We start from the raw sequence: 19,582 nt of genomic DNA on the forward strand, positions 1-19,582 counted from the left end.
CATTTGATGTGACTTGGGTTATGCTAACATCTGACTTTTCCTTCTTGCATGCTCCCAATTTAGTAGTAAACAACAATGTCAACAATGTTTGTATATGGCAGTCTGTATAATGATGAACCACTTTAGGTAATGATTTACTAAATGTCATCTTCTACTTAAATAGTTGGCTGCTGTAAAAAGAATTGCAATCCACTAGTATGTACTTTTAAATAGCTGGATTGTTGGAGGTCTGCAAGATCAGTTTGGAACATTAAATTGAAGTGGTCCAAGCAGCAGAAGATCCTTTCCTGACAACACAAAATTCAGGAGGTAAGTGCTATGTAATATAAACATTTATGTTAGCTTGTTAAAGAAACAAAAATGCTGGTCAAGGTTTTGTGGCAATTGTTGTCAGGAGAAGACCCCCATGACAACAGATGTATGAAAATGTGCATCCTGCAAAACACTATTTTTTCTTTCTGATGTCAGAAAAAGTGTGTCAGGCTCATTTAAGGAAAAGCAGGATCTGAATATAGCAGAAAAAGAGCAATTTCTCTTTCTGTACTGGAGACACAATGCTGAACTGTACCCTGTTATAGTTATTCAGTTGCCTGGAAACAATAATAGGCAATAATTCTGGGCTACCCTGGTTTGGTGCAATCAGGTTTCTTGGTTAACCAAACACAGATATTAAAAAATAATAATTTTGTTTTAATTTAATCATTTATGTATAGTGGTACTGCTGCTACCCTACACAGTAATAAATCTCACCACATTCAGTGGGGCTTTTACAAGTTGTCAGGAAATCTGCTCTGTGGAAAGTTACTATTGCTGCTGTGTTCCTTCAAGTTATTCCCATTCTCAAGTTGAGGGGTTGCATGGCCAGATGCCTCAACACTGCCAGGGAAAGAGGGCCCTTCACTGATGTCTCTTCATCCACCCAGTAAAATATTAACCAATTGACTAGCTAAAGAGTGTGGAAATGGTACAGGATACTAGCAAGGAAGGAGAGAAGGGGAAATACCAACTACACATCTGATAGCCACAAATAATCCCTGTATCCATTCCTCACAAGCAGAATCTGTGGAAGCCTAAATCAGGGCTGTGCCATCTAACATAACTGAGCTCAGCCAGCCCAATCCCAGTGCCATAGCGCACACTCATAAATCTGAAGGAATGCACTTCACACAAGAGAATATTATCCTCAGAACTTGCTTTGGAAATGTGCACCTTAGTGACAAGAAGAGCTGTGTGCCATGAAAGCTACCAGGGTGTATACTGAATGCACCTTAGTCACAAGAAGAGCTGTGTGCCATGAAAGCTACTGGGGTGTATACTGAATGCACCTTAGTCACAAGAAGAGCTGTATGCCATGAAAGCTACCGGGGTGTATACTGAATGCACCTTAGTCACAAGAAGAGCTGTGTGCCATGAAAGCTACCGGGGTGTATACTGAATGCACCTTAGTCACAAGAAGAGCTGTGTGCCATGAAAGCTACCAAGGTGTATACTAAATGCACCTTAGTCACAAGAAGAGCTGTATGCCATGAAAGCTACCGGGGTGTATACTGAATGCACCTTAGTCACAAGAAGAGCTGTGTGCCATGAAAGCTACCGGGGTGTATACTGAATGCACCTTAGTCACAAGAAGAGCTGTGTGCCATGAAAGCTACCAAGGTGTATACTAAATGCACCTTAGTCACAAGAAGAGCTGTATGCCATGAAAGCTACCAGGGTGTATACTGAACACGTTAGTCAATTCACACAAACACACACACACACACACACACACACACATATAGGTTCATATATGTACAGCTGTAATGCTTGAACTGTATCTTGGATTTAAGAAGATTCTTATGCATGGTTATAAGGAATTAACACAGGGACACAGGTCTCACAAATATCTGAACATATACACATACAAGGTGAACACGTATACAGTGTAACACATGAAGATTCCTAGTGAGACTAACTCTAAGAGAAGATACAAACTCTTGGACATTAGTAGACAGAAGTGTTCCCCTAGAGTAGACTTACTGAATTAATTGAATTTGCTAAACAATGCAAGTTCCACTGATTCAGTGGCATTCCTCTAGTTGCAATTAAGGAGTTTTTACACAGAAAAACAATCCATTTTACCTTTTCTGGTCTGAATCCTCTTCCAGTATGCAGCTAGGTACTATCACACCAAAGGAACTCCAAATTCGCCACCGATGCCTCCAGCCAAATGCAGCCCAGCTGCAGCCCAGTTTCCAGGCATGCTTCAGCAGTCATTTTTCAAAGTTGTGAGCTTTCTGGCTTTGAAAAGCAGAGCCTGGGAGCTGGACTGCAGCCAGGCTGCACTCGGCTTGCAGCATCGGCGAGGAATTTGGTGTTCCTTTGGTGTGATAATACCCAACTGCATCCCAGAAGAGGATTCAAACTGGGAAAGGTAAGGTGGTTTTTCTTGCTGTATAAAAAATTCCTAGATGTCAGATGAAAGCTTTAATTTTTTTTAAAAAAATTGTTGTAATAAGTGGTCCATATGCTATACCTTTATATGGTTAAGGGCCCTCTCATACTCTACAGCTAAAGCACTATCATTCTGCTTTAAGTGCCATGACAACATCCTGTGGAATTCTGGGATTTGTAATTGGGTGAGGTTATTTCAAATTCTGAGCCATGGAGCTCTAGTGCCTTCCCAAACTGCCAACCCCAGAATTCTTTAGGACATACCCATAGCATTTAAAGTGGAATCATTGCACTACAATTGTGTAATGTGGAATTTATTGATGGGGAGTAAGCAAATTTTAGAACTTTGTAGTGTTTTGAGCAACTCATAAGCTTTGTGGGTCCTCTTCCTCCTCCTTCTGCCTCTGCTGCTGAGGATCAGCTGCAGCAGCGGCATATTTTTGGTGGTTTTGTTTTTATCTGAAGAGGACAGGAAAACTAACTGGATTTCACTAACATTTAGAATAAAAGGATATATTTTGATATCTCATTCCACCTAACAATTCTTATTTTCTTGTATTGTTCTGTTAGCAGAACTAGTAATGGAGCCATCAGAGAAGTACCTGTTCAAACACAAAACATGCTATTTTCCTCATGATCTGGTCACACCAGAATATATTGATTCACTGGAAGATTTTGAAATCAGAGACAGTGATGTCTTTATAGTCACTTATCCAAAATCAGGTGAGATTGGTGATATTTTCCTTGGAAAAGAGGTTGCATTATACAGAATTCTGTATACAGATGAGATTTCTAGCTGATTAATTCATGAATAAACATTTTGAGAGTAGAGGTGGCTATTCAGACAGAGAAATATTATGGTGAGAGAGATGCATCAGAGAGAACACTAGGTAAAAAAATATTCTTTGAATGAATGTGAATTAACATACCTTATTAGTGTGTGTGTGTGTGTGTGTGTGTGTGTGTACAGTCATCCCTCCATATTTGCGGCTTTGATATTTGCGGCTTTGATTATTCACGGATTTCATTAATATGTTCTCTCTAGGACTGTCTAGGTCCTCCAGTGCAACTCTGTGGTCAACTTTAACTAAAAGTTACACTGAAAGACCATTTGTAGCTACTCCAGTGCCATTCTATGGTCAGTGTATGTTGGACATTGACCACAGAGTTGCACTGGAGGACCTAGAGATTCCTAGAGAGGTGTCCTCTCAGGTAAAAACAGTGTTTTTGTTATTTACGGTTTTTCCATATTCACAGGGGTCTTGTTCCCCTAACCCTAGCGAATATGGAGGGACAACTGTATATGTTGTCTTCTCCTTCTTTGGAAACTGCCTTTGACTGGAAGACATTGCCTTGAACAAAATAAACAAACCTTCTGAGACAAATGTAAAGAAGCACACAAAAAGAACATGATGCCATCTGTCGGGTATGCTTTGATTGAGATTTCCTGCATGGCAGGGGATTGGACTGGATGGCCCTTGTGGTCTCTTCCAGCTCTACGATTCTATGATTTTATGATGGGCCATAGAAAGGCATGCTTGAGGGAGGACAGACCCAGGCCAAAGCCCTGCAGGGAGCAGGCAGAACATAACATTACTCCTCTACAGCTCTGTGTCGTTGCCAACTTGTCAGATGTTAAACTCTAAGAGGTGCTATTGCTTATAGGTAGATAGAGGGAGGACAGGGAGGAGGCAATTCAGAGGAAAAAAGGCATCTGGTTTTGGCTACAGTGGAAGACAGAACAATAGTGTACTCCTAGATGAAGAACACTATCCTTTCTTTTCCCTTTGGAGCTGTGACCAGTCAATTCCCCACTGAGTTACTACTCCCCTCCCATCAGTAAGCAGCAGCAAAACTTTGACCTTGGTGTACTAATTATTGTGCATTTATTTTGATTAACTTGTGCATTTTCAGCCACTGAATGAAGGGATTTTTTTTGTTTACTGTTCATATTTTCATCCAAAAGCATTTAAAAATATCTGCATCGCTTTGTTGCCAATTTATTTCTCCCAGATATCCTGTGAAACTTGCAAATGTGTGAATTCTTGTGACAAGAGGTCTATCTCTTTTTTTAAATGTCTCAAGAGGTTTGAAAAGGTTAATTTCATTCAGAATTTCAGATCCAACTATTTTCCATCTGTTTTTTTTTTTTTTTTTTTTAAAAACCCTACAGTTCATCCTAACTAAATGTACCAGTGAAGGAGACAGTGGTGTCACTGGGGAGTGCAGGGAGGCACACAAAAAAGAGAGGTGACACCTGGCTGAGCACACACACACACACCTGTAGCATGCCATTTTACTCATGAGTAAGCTGATGCTTAGCAGGATGGGAGAGTGCAGAGAGCAGCAAGGTAAGGGGGCATGCCTTTTGGCCCCACTCCCTGGAAGCCCCACCCCCACCCTGGGTGACACCCGAGTCAGTCCCTTAATTCTGCAAATACAGCCTAGGTTGACATAATGAATGTATTCATTTAATCAGTTGTTGTAATTCATTCTCATGTGCAAATACACCATGTGATGTCTTACTGAAAGTAATGAAAGTACAGTGGACCCTTGTTATACGCTGGGGTTTGGTTCCAAGATCCCCCATGGATAACAAAATCCGTGGATGCTCAAGTTCCATTAAATATAATGACATAGCAAAATGGTGTCCCTTATAAAAAATGGAAAATCAAGGTTTGATATTTGAAATTTATACTCTTTTTGAACAATTTCAAACTGTGGATGCTTGAATCCATATATAAAAAACCCATGTATAAGAAGGGCTGACTGTAATGGAATCAGAGTAAAGTACCATAGTACAACCATCTTGTTCTAGTGAGATCCATGTAGGAAAAATGACAACAATTACAGCTGAAGGTGCACTCTCCTAAAATGGGAGAAAGGCAGGATATAAAAGGTACCGCGATGACCTAGGATGAATAAGGCTTTTCATATTCACACAGGTACCATATGGACACAGCACATTTTGAGTCTAATTTACTATGAAAGTCATCGAAATCACACAGAAGACACTGACCTGTTAGACAGAGCTCCATGGTTGGAGTACAACATCCGCAAAAGAGACTATGTCAATCGCCCATCACCTCGTCTCTTTACTACCCATCTTCCCTACAACCTAGTGCCAAAGGGATTGAGAAGTGGTAGAGCAAAGGTAGGATCTGCTACATCCATCATTTCATGTTCTTAATTAACTGAAATGACTTGCTCTAACTGCACTGAGTTTACCAGAAGCACTGAACCAGCATAAGGTAAACATCTGCAGGGCAATTTCCAGAAGTGAGCAAGGTCTGTAAAATCTAGAATGATCTAGTGGTTTGAACACTGGACTATGAGTCTGGAGACTAGGGTCTGAATCCCTGCTCAGTCATGGAAACCTACTAGGTGGCCTTGGGGAAGTCACACTCTCAGCCTCAGAGGAAGGCACAGACCAATTCCCTCCTTAATCACAATTTATAAGGGAGTAAAAAGAAGTCTTTCTGTGCTAGCAAAAAGTTAGGGGGAAATGGGCACCAGGTGAGCCTCACTGCAGAAAAAATGTGCAGAAGGAGATACGTTGACCATAGAACAAAATCTAAATTAAACATCATAGTGATACATTTATAAAGCTAAAGAAAAGGTGCAGAAGACATCACATTAGATTCTGAAGTGCACTGGCTGCTTCATCTGTTAAAGATGGTAAGCAATCATGGAGGAATAGAAGACTGAGGGTGTTAGAGTCACAGGGCAATATCTTGTTTGAGGTATTCATTTGAATTGGTGCTGGAAGTGGTATCAGGACAGGTTCAGTGAAGCTGGAGGTCACACCCTTTGCCTTAATAAGGGGTCTGGGCACTACTAGTAAAAGAGAAACAAGAGAATGCCATTCTCCATTAGCTGCCACAGGGTATGTCCTTTTAGGGCACCAGTTCTGTCTGTCCTACAAGTCTATAAGTCAAATTGAGGCTACATGTCAAACTAAAAATACAGATCACACCAATACTTTTACTTGGTCCATCAAGAAGGCTCAAAATATATCAAGCTAGCCTTTAAAACATGTGGCTTTATCATGCAAAGAAAGTTTTAAAAATCATGCAGGGGGAAGAATTCCAAAAATGGTGTGTTACAGGTGCTAGTACCATAATTTTCACCTGTTCTGCCTCTGAGATTCATACCATGAAATCTGGTAAATCATTTAATTAATTTATTAAATTACATCAGTAAATTAATATGAAACCAGATAATGCTATTAGAAGAACTGGATTTGAGAGAAGGTGTCATTACTAGGAAAACTGTCAATGTGATCAGAAATTTTACCTTAATAGAGAGTCTGAATCTTATTCTTTCTGCAGATAATTTATGTGGCCAGAAATCCAAAGGATGTTTTGGTGTCCTACTATTACTTTTCCAAAATTTCTGTCAAACATGAAGAAGTAGAAGACTTTGAAGTTTTCATGGAGAGGTTTTTGGCTGGTAAAAGTAAGCATTAATAGATATTTGAAAATGGATCACTTTTGCCCCCACATCATTTCTACTGTTTGACCAAATATTGAAATGTGAAGTGACAAATAATGCCTTTGGGCCACACCAGATGATTTTAGTGAGTATGGATAAACTATAACTCTTCATGTAGCAAACTTATCCACATACTTGTAGGTTTGAAAAATAACTCTTTGCTCACTCAGGACAAGCAGGTCTATAGCCTTACAGTTGTATCAAAAAATGTGAATGAAGACCCAAATAGTAACAAACACAAGGTACACCTTTTATTAGAGTCCACTTCTGCAACATCCTGGGAAAGAATAGCTCTGTCAAAGTAATCACACACTATGATTATGTAAGGTACTGCATTTGGAGCTGCCCTTATGTGTGGTTCAAAAACTGTACCAAGTGCAAAATGCCAGCAAGGTTATTGTGTGATAAACAATAATGTGTGATGTCAGCAAGATTATTGTATGATGCACCTAGCCACACTGCCATCATACACTCTTGTTTATATGAGGATGAAAGGCAGTTCTAAAATGTTTTCATAAAAGAGCAAGACATAAAATTCCATTGCTGTTGCCCAAGTGGTGACACAGAGCAATTTGGTTGCTGACCTTACTTGGTTGTTATTTCTTAAGAGGCAGAAGGGAGCACACTTTTATTATAGGAAAATAATATATAGTAGCATTTAGCATTTTGTTATTGCTCTTACTTGTTTTTTCTTAATATTTATAAATGACAAAATTGTACAACAGAATTTCAAAGGATTGCATCATCAGCTTAGCAAACATGATGCTATGTGCTCCATTCATATACTGCAGATGGTGGGGGGAAGTCTGATGCACAACACAGTGCTACCTGACTCATGACTGAAAGCCTGTGACACTGGCTTTCAATTTTATTTGAACACTGGTGGTAGGAAAGCATTCAGCACAGCATCTCAAGGCCGCAGGATAGCTTTGGAGAGTACAAGAGGGACTCACAGCACACATAAGTGTCTATTCTCTCTTCCTTAGAATCATGTGCATAAGCGATATTCCTCACTCAGCCTAATATTAGGACCAGCCTCTGCCTAATATCAACACTGCACTGGAACTTTGCAACACACAGCAATACAGCCAATGATACCAAATTACATTTTTTAATTCTATTAACATGTACTCTCTCTCTTCCAAGTGCAAGGTGATTTGTGGTTAGACCATATAGAAGGCTGGACAGCTCAGAGGGACAACTTGAATATTCTGTTTCTTATGTATGAAGATATGAAGAAGGTAAGGCCCAACACATTTTGACAAGAAAACCCACCTAACTTTGCCAGAGACTCTAAGGCTGAGGGACAGAACAGGGAAGTGGGGACTGACAGGAGAAATAAGAGTTTGGAATGGTATTGACTCCCTTCCCATGCTAGTCTCTCTTTCCCTTTCAGAAAAGTGTCTGCCATCTTCAGAAAGGTCAGAATGCATTTCTTGTGAAAGGAGAGGACTGGGGGATAGCAATGGAAATAGGGTACAGTAAATCATATCAGACATGCACATAGGAGTCGGGATGGATGAGGAAACATGCCCATTTCTTTTTGTTCAGTTTTTCAGCAGTATTAAAGTTCTTACCCCATTTACTTGTTGATATTCTCTCTGCGTTTCTGCATATTTTTGTGGGTATTTCTCAACATGTATACATTTTTGTAAAAATTCTGTGTACATTCCTCATCTGAAATATGTTGCTTGTTTTTCTGTGTGTGTGTGTGTGTGTGTGTGTGATCTGAGATGATGACAATTTGATATTTTCATACAGAAATGTAAACCTCTTGAACTTGTTTCCATTTCTGGTATGCATCAAATTTGTTTGAGGCATTGCTTTTCCACTCAGGAAAACAAGAAATTTTGAGCCCCATCCCCTACTTCAAATACTTATCTCTGACTGGAAAGAATATGAGAGACTGGTATAAGACTGTCCATTTGATGACATATTATATTGAAAAACATGTATCTCCCATATGTGTCTTCTGTTGTGGTTTGCCTCTTGAAATTATTTCTTCATGTTTGCCTATATGCAGTGATGTAGACATGATTGATTGACTCACATTCAAGTCAGACTCAAGTCACTTACATAATGTAATTTGGAGTTATAGAAGCATAGAGTTGGAAGAGGCCACAAGGACCATCCAGTACAACACCCCGCAAAGAACTTGCGACAGATGGCAATCCAGCCTCTGTTTGACAACCTCCACAGAAGGAGACTCCACTACTCTCTGAGGCAGCATGTTCCACTGTTAAACAGTTCTTATCATCAGGAAGTTTTCCCTAATGTTTAGCTGGAATCTCTTTTCCTGTAGCTTGAATCCATTACTCCATGTCCTAATATCCAGAGTAGCAGAAAACAAGTTTGCTCCTTCTTCTGACATCCTTTCAAAGATTTAAACATGGCTATCATGTCATCCTTTAACTTTCTTGTCTCCAGGCTAAATATACCCAGATCCCTAAGATGCTTCTCATAGGGCATGGTTTCCAAACATTTCATCATTTTGGTCATCTTCCTCTGGACACAGTCCAGACTCAATTCAGCAATAAATGATGCATTTCCTCAACTCAATTTGAGACTTGTATATTTTTTAGTGGCTAACTTGCTGGCCTAACCTCATCCAGAAACAGCATCCATATTAGACAATAGGCTTGAGATGTGAGTTGAGGTTTACTCAGCAGCCTGTTCCTGTTGCATATCGGAGGAGCCTTCTAAAGCTTTTGAAAAGCTTTAGAAGGATCCTTCCACCTCAAGGCTGTCACCTAATATGTTTGCTGTTCCCCTCCAAGAATGTTTTTTAATCTAAAATTGTATACATATTTATTTTCTAGTTATTGAAATCTTTTTTTATCACATAAAAACACACATAAGCAATAATAACTTTTTTTGGCTGCCACACATTGACCTGGGACTTAACTTAAAAGTATCTTGCAAAAACCTGAGACTTGATTTTGGCCTTGGATACATCACTGCTTATATGCTACATGAAGTGGTGAGGATTAGAGGTGGAAATAAAAAATATATACTGCCCAAGAGGTCAGGAAGCTGAAATGAGATCATTCAGGTTACGAAAGTTTTCCAGCTTTCAAATATGTATGATATGTATGATTGTGTTTTAGCCTTTCAAAGTATCTGAGAAGGAAATCAATTTTAAAAAATCAATTTTAAAAAAAAATATAATAAAATTACAATCTACTGAAACAATAGATTAAATGATATTAAAGTATATGCAGAGCTGTACAGACCCATTACTATAAAATGAGACTAGTATATAAAATTAGAGTAGATTTAAGTTTCCTTTTAGGCCTCCCATAAAGTGGGTGCCATCTTTTCTGTTTCTGATTAAGCAATGCTTACTATCTGGTCAGATAAATTAATCAGTGGCGGAGAGCTTTATTTCTGCATGATGTCATAACTAAACCATGTCCCATTTTAGGATCTGAGAAGCTCTATTTTGAAAATTTGCAACTTCCTGGGAAAGAGTTTGACTGAAAAAGAGATGGATAATATTGTGGTTAATGCCTTGTTTGACAAAATGAAAGCAGATCCTAGAACAAATGCTATGGCTGAATCTTCTGATCTCATAGATCACAGCAAAGGATGCTTTCTCCGCAAAGGTATGTCTGTGTCTGATGAAACTCAATGGTGGTGTGTGTGTGAATGCCTCACAGTCTCAGCTGGCACTTACTCAGTTATGTCTCAAGCATGTACAAAAATGTTTTATCTTCTTAGGCTTTTAAAAACTGAGGCTGCATCCACACTGCAAAAATAATCCCATTTGATTTTAACTGCCATGTCTCAATGCAATGGAATTCTGGGAATTGTAGTTTTGTGAAACATTTAGCCTTCTCTGTTAAAGAGATCCAGTGCCACAACAAACTACAATTCCCAGAATTCTATAGCATTGAGCCATGGCAGTTAAAATGGTGAAGAAATTGATTATTTCTGCAGTATGAATGCAACCTTGGTTTCCTTGTGCTGAAGTATATTCCTTTCTGTTTTCTGATATTATGGATTCTGTTTGTGTTTAGTTTCATTTATAAGCATTTAAATGACAAGTGGGCAACTCTGGCCAATTTTCTCCCCCCGCCCTCCGTATCCTCCAGGATCTGCATAAATGGCAAGCATGCCAAAAACAAACAGAAGTGGTCTGAAGTTTAAAAAGGAGATTGCCACACTGGAAAGAACCCTAGAGAAGCAATCCACCCACAGCTTTTCCACCTGAAAAAGGAGAAGTTTAACTAAGATAACGAACATCCCACTAGTACTGTCTTTAGGCAGACATATCGATCTGACTGAATCAAATGAACCATGCTGGAATCATAGAAAAATATGTTGTAGTGTACAGTTCTGTGTGATTTGTATAAGCAATTTCTACATTCACATGTTTTAAGGAGATCCCAGGAATGCCTGCTACAATGCCATGGAATTTTATGGCCTGTCTTACAACAGACATGGGATAGCAGGCAGTTGTGCATTAATGACATGCCACTTACCATCACCATTATGGTTAATGAATATTAATCATCACATTCATCTCCCTTTCTCTCTGATTTCTGCACCAGGTACCATTGGAGACTGGAAAAACATAATGACAGTTGCACAGAGTGAAAGATTTGACAGCGTTTTCAAGGAGAGAATGAAAAAGCTGCCCTTCAAGTTCTGCTGGGATATCAATGATAAATTATGAATTAATTATGAATTTTTAATTGGTGAAGCACAAATTTGTCCCATCATGTTTCAAAATCATTCTGCAAAAGTTTTCGGTGTTGGGACAAAGTCAACACATTTTGGGGCACATGTCTCATAATGTCAAGATTCTGAATGAAATTTCTCAAAGTTTACAGATTTTTAAAGAGAATTGTCCTTATTCAGGCTGGGTGTTGATTCAAAGTTAGAGGTGGGAGAATTCTGAGTCCTTTTTTTGTACAATATTTCTTGATGTACAGAATTTAGAAATTTTATGTTTTGTTTTTTGGTCCGAGAACTACCTTGCAAAATTCAGAGAAGTGCAAAGAGTGGGGGGTGGTGTGTGTGTGTGTGAAAAGATAATTGCATTACAGCTTGAGAATCATTTTTAGTTTGTTATGAAAAAGTAAACTAAAGCGGTATCTTCTCAGTCACTAATGATGAGCCAATACCAAATTAAGACCCAAATGGATTATGCCATGTATGTGTTAAATCCATAATGCAATAGAGGGAATGCTGAGAAAGCACCTACTTAGAATAGTCCTTTTGCAGAACTGCAACATCATAATTCTGAAATACAAGAAATAAAATTGTTTAAAAATTACTATTATTCCATAGCATTCTCTTGATATTCTTAACAATTTTCCTTCTGGGGCAAACTAGAACTTTCGAATGTGGATTTTTGCCTAGCAGCTAACTGCAGGAAAAAATATTTTATTTTTTAAAAAATTATCTTCTAAAGTGGGGTTTTTCCAATGAGATCATCTATTTGGCACAATGCTTGTAAAAGCTGGATAATGAAGAAAACTGACAGAAGGAGAATCAACAAGTTTGAAACGTGATGCTGCAAGAGAGTTCCTTAGATATCTTGGATTGTGACTATTGAACAGGTCCTAGAGCAAATAAAATGTGAAGTCTCCCTAGAAGCCAAAATAACAAACAGAAGGTATCATATTTCAGCCATCTAATGAGATAGCATGAAATAGTCTTTAGAAAAGACTGTAATGCTTGGTGAAGTAAGAGGCAGTGGGAAAAGTGAAAGATTGAATTACTGGTTAATTGACTCAGTCAAGGAAGCCACGGCCCTGAATGTGCTGGACCAGAGCAAAACAGCTGATGCTCAGGGCTCTTGGAGATCTCTCATTCATAGGACTACCATAAGTCAAAGCTGACTGGATGACAACTGACATCAACTATGTTTTGGCTTTACAAAAGCCAACCATTTTACAAAATGCTTTAGCTTGCATTGCTCAGGTGCTGTGAGGTCTCCTAATGTTTGGATTAGTGGTTGGGGCCAATCGTATCCTTTGGCCAACTAGGCAGTCATCTGGGGCACAAACTTCAGCAGGATACTGTACTGATATCTGAGGGGCACAGATTTATAAAGATTTTTTAAGCCTTGTAAAAAAATGCAACTGACAATTTATTATTAGCATTATTATAAATATCACAACACAGCTATAGAATATACAGTAACTGATTATAAAGTCTTATAAAATGTCTATATCATTTTTATTTATGTTTTTATTGAACAAATGACAATGATAATACATTATGATGTAATCAAACCATCAGAAAATGGGATGTCTTAATCTCAAGTTATCATATGAGAACATTTCTGGAGATTTGTTCCATGAAAGGAGACTACAGGTGTCTTTATGACAAACTTTTCTTAGTTAAGTATGTTTTACTTTGAACATATTAAGATTGGTAAAGTTGAAGGAAAAGAGTAAAGGGATTATCACACGGAGGCTTACCATGGTTAAAATGGTGGCAAAATGCTTCAGACATGCAAAGGTGTGATAGCCAGTTCCCTCTCCTCTCCCATCATAAAAACGTTCACGGAGCAGCCATTTCTTTATAATGGAAGTTCCTGTTGAAAAAAATGGCTGCTCTGCGAATGCCAGCAATTTAAACACAGCAAGCCTTGAGTGTGATAATCTCCTAGGAAAAGAAGAAGACAGGTGAACAGATGCAGCCAAGGAAACCACAGCCCTGACTTTGCAAAAGTTGAGCAGGGCTGTTCATAATAGGCTAAATTGGAGGTCTCCAATTCACAGAGATTCCATTACTCAAGCTTAACTGGATGGCTAATAAAAGCACGATAAATAAAATAATATTAGTGATCTTCTCCTCTGAACCACATGAATTATTATTATTATTACAGTTTATTTATAAAGTGCAGTAAATTTTCACAGCACTGTACATAATCAATTAAGTTAAAACTGGAGACCAGCCTGAGGCGTACAATCAAAAGTAAACCATTATAAAGATAATACATGTTAAAATACAACAGTAAAATATATCAGGAAACAGGTTAAAATAAACCAAAGATGTCTTATATAGACTTTTAAGGAGTTGAGAGAGGATCTGATTCACCTACTGTTGAAAGAAAAGTCTCCTGCGCCTAGAATGGCCCATGGAAAGCTGAAGATAAAAAAAAATGTGCCCTTCAGCCTCCATAGGGGCTATTGGGGCATTCTGTGGCAAACTGGGCCCACAAACTGAGAGTGGGGTGTCAATGCCATCCCCTGACTACTGACAGTTGCCCACTAGTCTAAATGCAAAATGTTGATAACATAATATGGAGGGCAATCAGAAAGGATGCTACTATGAGCCAAGGTATAATGTGTATATTAGATGTAAGGGTGTGTAGTGAGCACACTAGAAAGACAGTTAGTGGCACTGATGACATTCCTAGGACCAAACAAAACAAAATTAACTTGCTGCCAGATTATCCTGACTTAAAATTAATCCTGACCTAAACTAATCGTCCTAGCGTAACACATTCTAAGGAGCTCGAAAGACTGCCCCTTTAGTGATGGATCAGGGCCATGGCAACTACACACTATGCAAAGAGGGACTACAGAAAGGAAAGGGCACTATAGCTGCCAGCCCATGGCTTTTCCACACTCCTTTGGCACTGCAGATGCAGCACCAGAGGAGCATTGTGATGCTGCATGCCATATGGAGTGGCACATGGTGTCATGCCAGCCTGGGGGTGAAGTTGGGGATGTGGATCATGTGGACGCTACACCCCGACTCCACCCCCAGGCTGGCTTTAATGGCCAGTCTGTCGAGCCCCTAAAAGAAGCAACCATGCTGAGAGCTTCCCCAGCCCACAAATTTCTGTCCTAGGACTTGATGCTCTGTCCAGTGTTTCCAACAGACCACCATTTGAGCAGCTGAAGAACACATTCAATCAATTTGCTTTCTTTGTTTCTTTTTTGGAAACCATAGCATCTGCAAGAAGAATTCCTGAACTTACTGCACTGTTGTGTTATTTAGACATTGTGTCCAGTGATTAAAGGGAATGTAAAAAATGATTTCTACCAAAAGTAGTAATGCCTTTTCATATTTCATAGAACATTTCTCTGTCCAACTCCTATTCTATTTTCCATTTTCTATAAGAAAAGAAATAACAAACATTGGCTGTGAAGTGGGTCAGAAAAATACACATTACTCATGTGAAGGAACAGTGAGGCTTCATTAGGATTGTTCAATCTGAAAATTATAGGGAGCATCAAAGCAACTTCTTTCAAGATGGTTGAAAGTGAGCATAATGTCATGTTATGACTAGAAATTCATCAGAAAGCAGCAATATTGTATAAAAGATATACTTATGTGTATTTGGGAAATGTGCAAACAACAGCAACACACAACTATGTTATGGTTCTCTCTTCACAGGTGATGATAATTATTAAATATCTTCCCTTCTGGGTGGTTTTTTTAAAATGTATAAATCTGTCATTTAGCACACTTGGATTCAAGAAGGAAGGATGCAACTTATGCAAACGTTTATCACATTTCATAACAGCTTTTTTGCTTATTAAGTTTCAGGAGTTTGTTTGGGAAGAAATGCACATAGATAGACAGGAAGTTGAGGATGCTGCCACACTTCTACTCTCCTTCCCCAACAGGGCTAGCTCCTTGGTTAGACCTGAAAAGTGAAATGATACAGAAAATGTCTGTGTAGAACCACATGTGAACCAGAAGCACAAAGGAGTGAGCATGTATAAATATATCAATTAAATTGTGTACATAAAGTCAGAAGATTCGATACAATACAGACAATATAATTTCATAAATGCTATTGACTAATCTGATATTTGGATGGATTTTTTTTTTTACTGAGCATTTGATTTGACCTGAGTTACACTAACTCCTGACTTGACCTGAGTTACACTAACTCCTGACTTTCCTACTCCCATTTTAGTAATAAACAGGATGACAACAATGCTTGTGTATGGCAGTTGGTGTAATAATGAACCAACTCATGCAATGATTTACTTAAGAACACTCTACCATGTATATATTGGGCTGCTATAAAGAGAATTAGTAAGAATTAGGTTGTAGCTGGGTTGCTGGAGGTCTGCAAGATCAGTTTTGAAAATTAAGCCAAAGTAGTCCAGCAGCAGTAAATCCTTTCCTGACAACACCAAATTCAGGAGGTAAGTGCAATGTAAATATAAGTGATTATGTGCTGAAAAAACAAACAAATTGCTGGTCAAGATTTTGTGGCAATTGTCAGAATATCCCCATGATATCAGATAGAGCCAGAGAAAGTGCCTGGAGCTTCTTTGAGGAAAAGCAGCATAGGAATGTAGAAGAAACAGAGAAATTTCTCTTTCTGCACTAGAGACAGATTGCTGATCTGTGCACTATTACAGTTATTCACTTGTAAGGAAACATACAATTCTGGGTTTTTCCTGGTTTATTGCACTCAAGATACTTGATTAAGTATTTTGTTGTTGTTGTTATCCACCCTCGAGGTGATCTCGACCCATGGCGACCCTGTAGATGAGATATCTTCAAGACTCCCTATGCTCCACTGCTCTGCTCGGATCCTGCAAATTCATGCCCTTTATTTTTGTATGTAAATTGAACTAAACACAAAAATTCTGCTTATTTGTAAATTGATGTTGTTTTAATGTAATCATTTACAAGAGGTTCTGCTGCTACCTTGAACATAAGTAAGTCCCACCATATTCAGTGGGGTTTTTAGGAAATTGTCTGGAATTCTGACAGTTCTGAATCTGGAAAAGTTATTTGTTCTATCTAAACTAGTATAAACGTATACAATTGAATTCTGCACAGTACTATAAAATTTTTATGCCGTAGCCCTTTTGTTCATCTCATCTAGAGCAGAGGCACTGAAGCAGTTAGATTTATCAATGTGTTAACTTCTTAACAATTGTTTAAATGGGTGTATTTTACCTGGGACAAAATTAACACATTTTCTGCCTCAATATTAAATATAAACACTACTGTGAAATTCTGAAAATGGAATAAATCCTAATTAAAGTAAAAATATTTGCTGATAGAATTTATGCAGTTAGATAATTATACCATTAAAGTATTTAAAATATGATGGGATCTTGTCCATTAAAGACTATCTATATAGGCTCTCAGATTGGTCTACTACTACACAGCTCTGGGCTGGATTGCAACTTTGGGCTTCATCCTGACTTCTCTAGCCTCAAAACTGATGGCAGGTGAAAGTTTTAATGAGGAGGTTATTAGCTGTACTTCTGCCCTCCATTGTCTTGTCTAACTTGTGCTTTTTACCGTCAATCTCTCCTTGCACTCTCCTCAATCTCTTTCCTCTCTCAGATCTTCCATTACCCTGCCACCCTAATGACAACACCAGACTCAAGACTTTTTGAAATGGGGCCACAACTGTATTAATGCCAAAACTGCAACACAGCAGCCAATGGAACATATGGTCATGAATTTGTATATGGGAACCTGGTTAATCCAGATCTCCCAACTGGATACTCTTGGGCCTGAAAACTAGGTTATAGACCATGTGATTCATCCTAGCCTGATCCCATGAAGGGATCAAAGAAAACCACTGAATTCCTCCAAGTGGGGTTGTTTGGCTCTCTTTCCTGAGGAAATCATCTTGGGACAAGAACCCACCTCACCTCTCCCCTCAAGTCAGTTGGCAATGACAGAGAAATGGGTGAATACTTTCTGATGCCTACAAAAGCCTTCAAAGAACCTTCAAAATGTCTTCTTGATAATTAAATTGATACTTTAGATTCTTTGCTAACTTCAGAAAACAAAACTGAAGAGGGTAGAATTCTGAGGGATAGCTGTGTTAGTCTGGAATGTCAGTATGAACCTTTGAGACAAACAAGGCAAAAAAACCTGTAGCATAAGCCTTCATAGACCTGTATGGAACCATGCAGCTGACAAACCAGACCAAGTCTATAAAAGCTTATGATACAACAACTTGTTTTGAACAGTTACTCGCAAAGATCCTACAAGAGCCCTTTGAAAATTGAAGCAGTAAGTGCTGCTCAAATGTCATTGTTTTCTTTAGCTTATTGAACAAATAAACAAACAAAATGCAAGTCAAGGCGTTATAGCAATGGCATTAGTAGTAGTAATAGTAGTAGTAGTAGTATTCCACCGTTCTTTCAAACCTAGGATTCAGTGGCTTTTAGTACAAACACCTCACTAATTCAGAAAACATTTCTTTTTTACATGCCTCTAAATTTTACCCTCAACTTATCCATGGGTCATAGCAAAATCCATAATTTTGCCCCCAAATCTTCCTTCAATTTACACATGAAGTTGGGTTCAATGCAGCAGCTAAAAAGGCCAATGCGATTTTAGGCTGCATCAATAGAAGTATAGTGTCTAGATCAGGGGTAGGCAACCTTTTTGAGCCGGGGGCCGGGTTGCTGTCCCTCAGGCGACTGGGGGGCTGAAGCCGGGGGGTGGAGCTTCCACCCACCGGGGGTGGGGCCGTGTTCCGGGGGTGGAGCTTCCACCCTCTGGGGGCGGAGCCACATGCAGGGGGCGGAGCTTCCACCCTCTGGGGGCCAGGCCTCCCCATATTTGCCGGCCCCTGACGGGGCCCCAGGCTCTGTCAGAGGCCAGCAAAAAAGCCGGTGGGGGCCGCCAGCACTGGAGGCCTCCTCCTCTTTGCCAGTCCTTTTTCAGTCGCTGGGGCCCTCCAAGAGGGCTCCGGTGGCAGCAGCGGGCCTCTGGGAGGCCCTTTTGCTGTTGCCGGGGCCCTCTTGGAGGGCCCCAGAGAAGGCAACCGGCCTTCCAGAAGCCCCCTGCCGCCGCCGGGGCCCTCTTGGAGGGTGCCAGCGATGGCATCGGGCCTCCCAGAGGCCCCCTGCTCCCGCCGGGGCCCTCTTGGAGAGCGCCAGTGACGGCATCGGGCCTCCCAGAGGCCCCCTGCCACCGTCGGCGCCCTCTTGGAGGGCACCAGCAACGGCAACGGGCCTCTCAGAGGCCCCCTGCCCCCGCCGGGGCCCTCTTGAAGGGCGCCAGCAACGGCAACAGGCTTCTCAGAGCCCGCCGAAGTCTCGTGCGACCTTACTTGTGGTTGCGCGAGACTTTGCCTCTAGGCGCCGCCATTTTTTTCAAAATGGCGGCGAAGTCTCGCGCAGCCACAGGGTGGTCGCGTGAGATTTCACCACCATTTTGAAAAAATGGCGGTGACCAGGAGCGGCAAAAGCCACAATCGGCGGTGGCAGGGGCAGGCAGGGGCCGGCGGTAAGGCCTCCGTGGGCCGGAGGTTGCCGACCCCTGGTCTAGATCAAGGGAAGTAATAGTGCCACTCTGTTCTGCTCTGGTCAGGCCCCACCTGGAATATTGTGTCTAGTTCTGGGCACCACAGTTCACAAAGGATGTTGAGAAACTGGAGCATGTACAAAGGAGGGAGACTAAAATGGTGAAGGGTCTAGAAACCATGCCATGTGAGGAACGACCTAGGGAAATGGGGATGTTTAACCTGGGGAAAAGAAGGTTAAGAGGTGATATGATAGCCCTGTTTAAATATTTTAAGGGATATCATATTGAGGAGGGACCAAGCTTGAGAACATGGAACAATGAATGCAAGCTACAGGAAAAGAGATTCCACCTCAACATTAGGAGGAACTTCCTGCTAGTAGTGTAGTGGAGTCTCCTTCCTTGGAGGTCTTTAAACAGAGGCTGGATGGTCATCTTTCGGGTA

At 40.1% G+C, this 19,582-nt stretch overlaps 1 protein-coding gene across 1 annotated transcript; it reads left to right on the forward strand.

Moving 5' to 3' along the window:
* The first annotated feature begins 264 nt into the window (after positions 1-264).
* On the forward strand, positions 265-11,952 carry LOC149311188 (amine sulfotransferase-like). The gene is made up of 7 exons (XM_089528496.1): positions 265-309; positions 3,004-3,156; positions 5,379-5,587; positions 6,765-6,891; positions 8,074-8,168; positions 10,352-10,532; positions 11,481-11,952. Exons 2-7 carry the CDS (start codon positions 3,015-3,017, stop codon positions 11,603-11,605), a joined length of 879 nt encoding a protein of 292 aa, XP_089384622.1. The 5' UTR covers positions 265-309; positions 3,004-3,014; the 3' UTR covers positions 11,606-11,952.
* Positions 11,953-19,582: the final 7,630 nt, after the last annotated feature.

This window comes from Sceloporus occidentalis, unplaced genomic scaffold (assembly GCF_023333645.1).
Source record: "Sceloporus occidentalis isolate IW3139 unplaced genomic scaffold, rSceOcc1.0.p SCAF_6, whole genome shotgun sequence".
NCBI classification, from domain to species: Eukaryota; Metazoa; Chordata; class Lepidosauria; order Squamata; family Phrynosomatidae; genus Sceloporus; species Sceloporus occidentalis.

Bases quoted from the DNA above. Each gene is read 5' to 3' on its own strand.
- LOC149311188 (XM_089528496.1), top strand. From the start codon at position 3,015: ATGGAGCCATCAGAGAAGTACCTGTTCAAACACAAAACATGCTATTTT. The intron at 3,157-5,378 runs GTGAGATTGGTG...ATATTCACACAG, and splicing joins AGTCACTTATCCAAAATCAG to GTACCATATGGACACAGCAC. The intron at 6,892-8,073 runs GTAAGCATTAAT...CTCTCTTCCAAG, and splicing joins GAGGTTTTTGGCTGGTAAAA to TGCAAGGTGATTTGTGGTTA.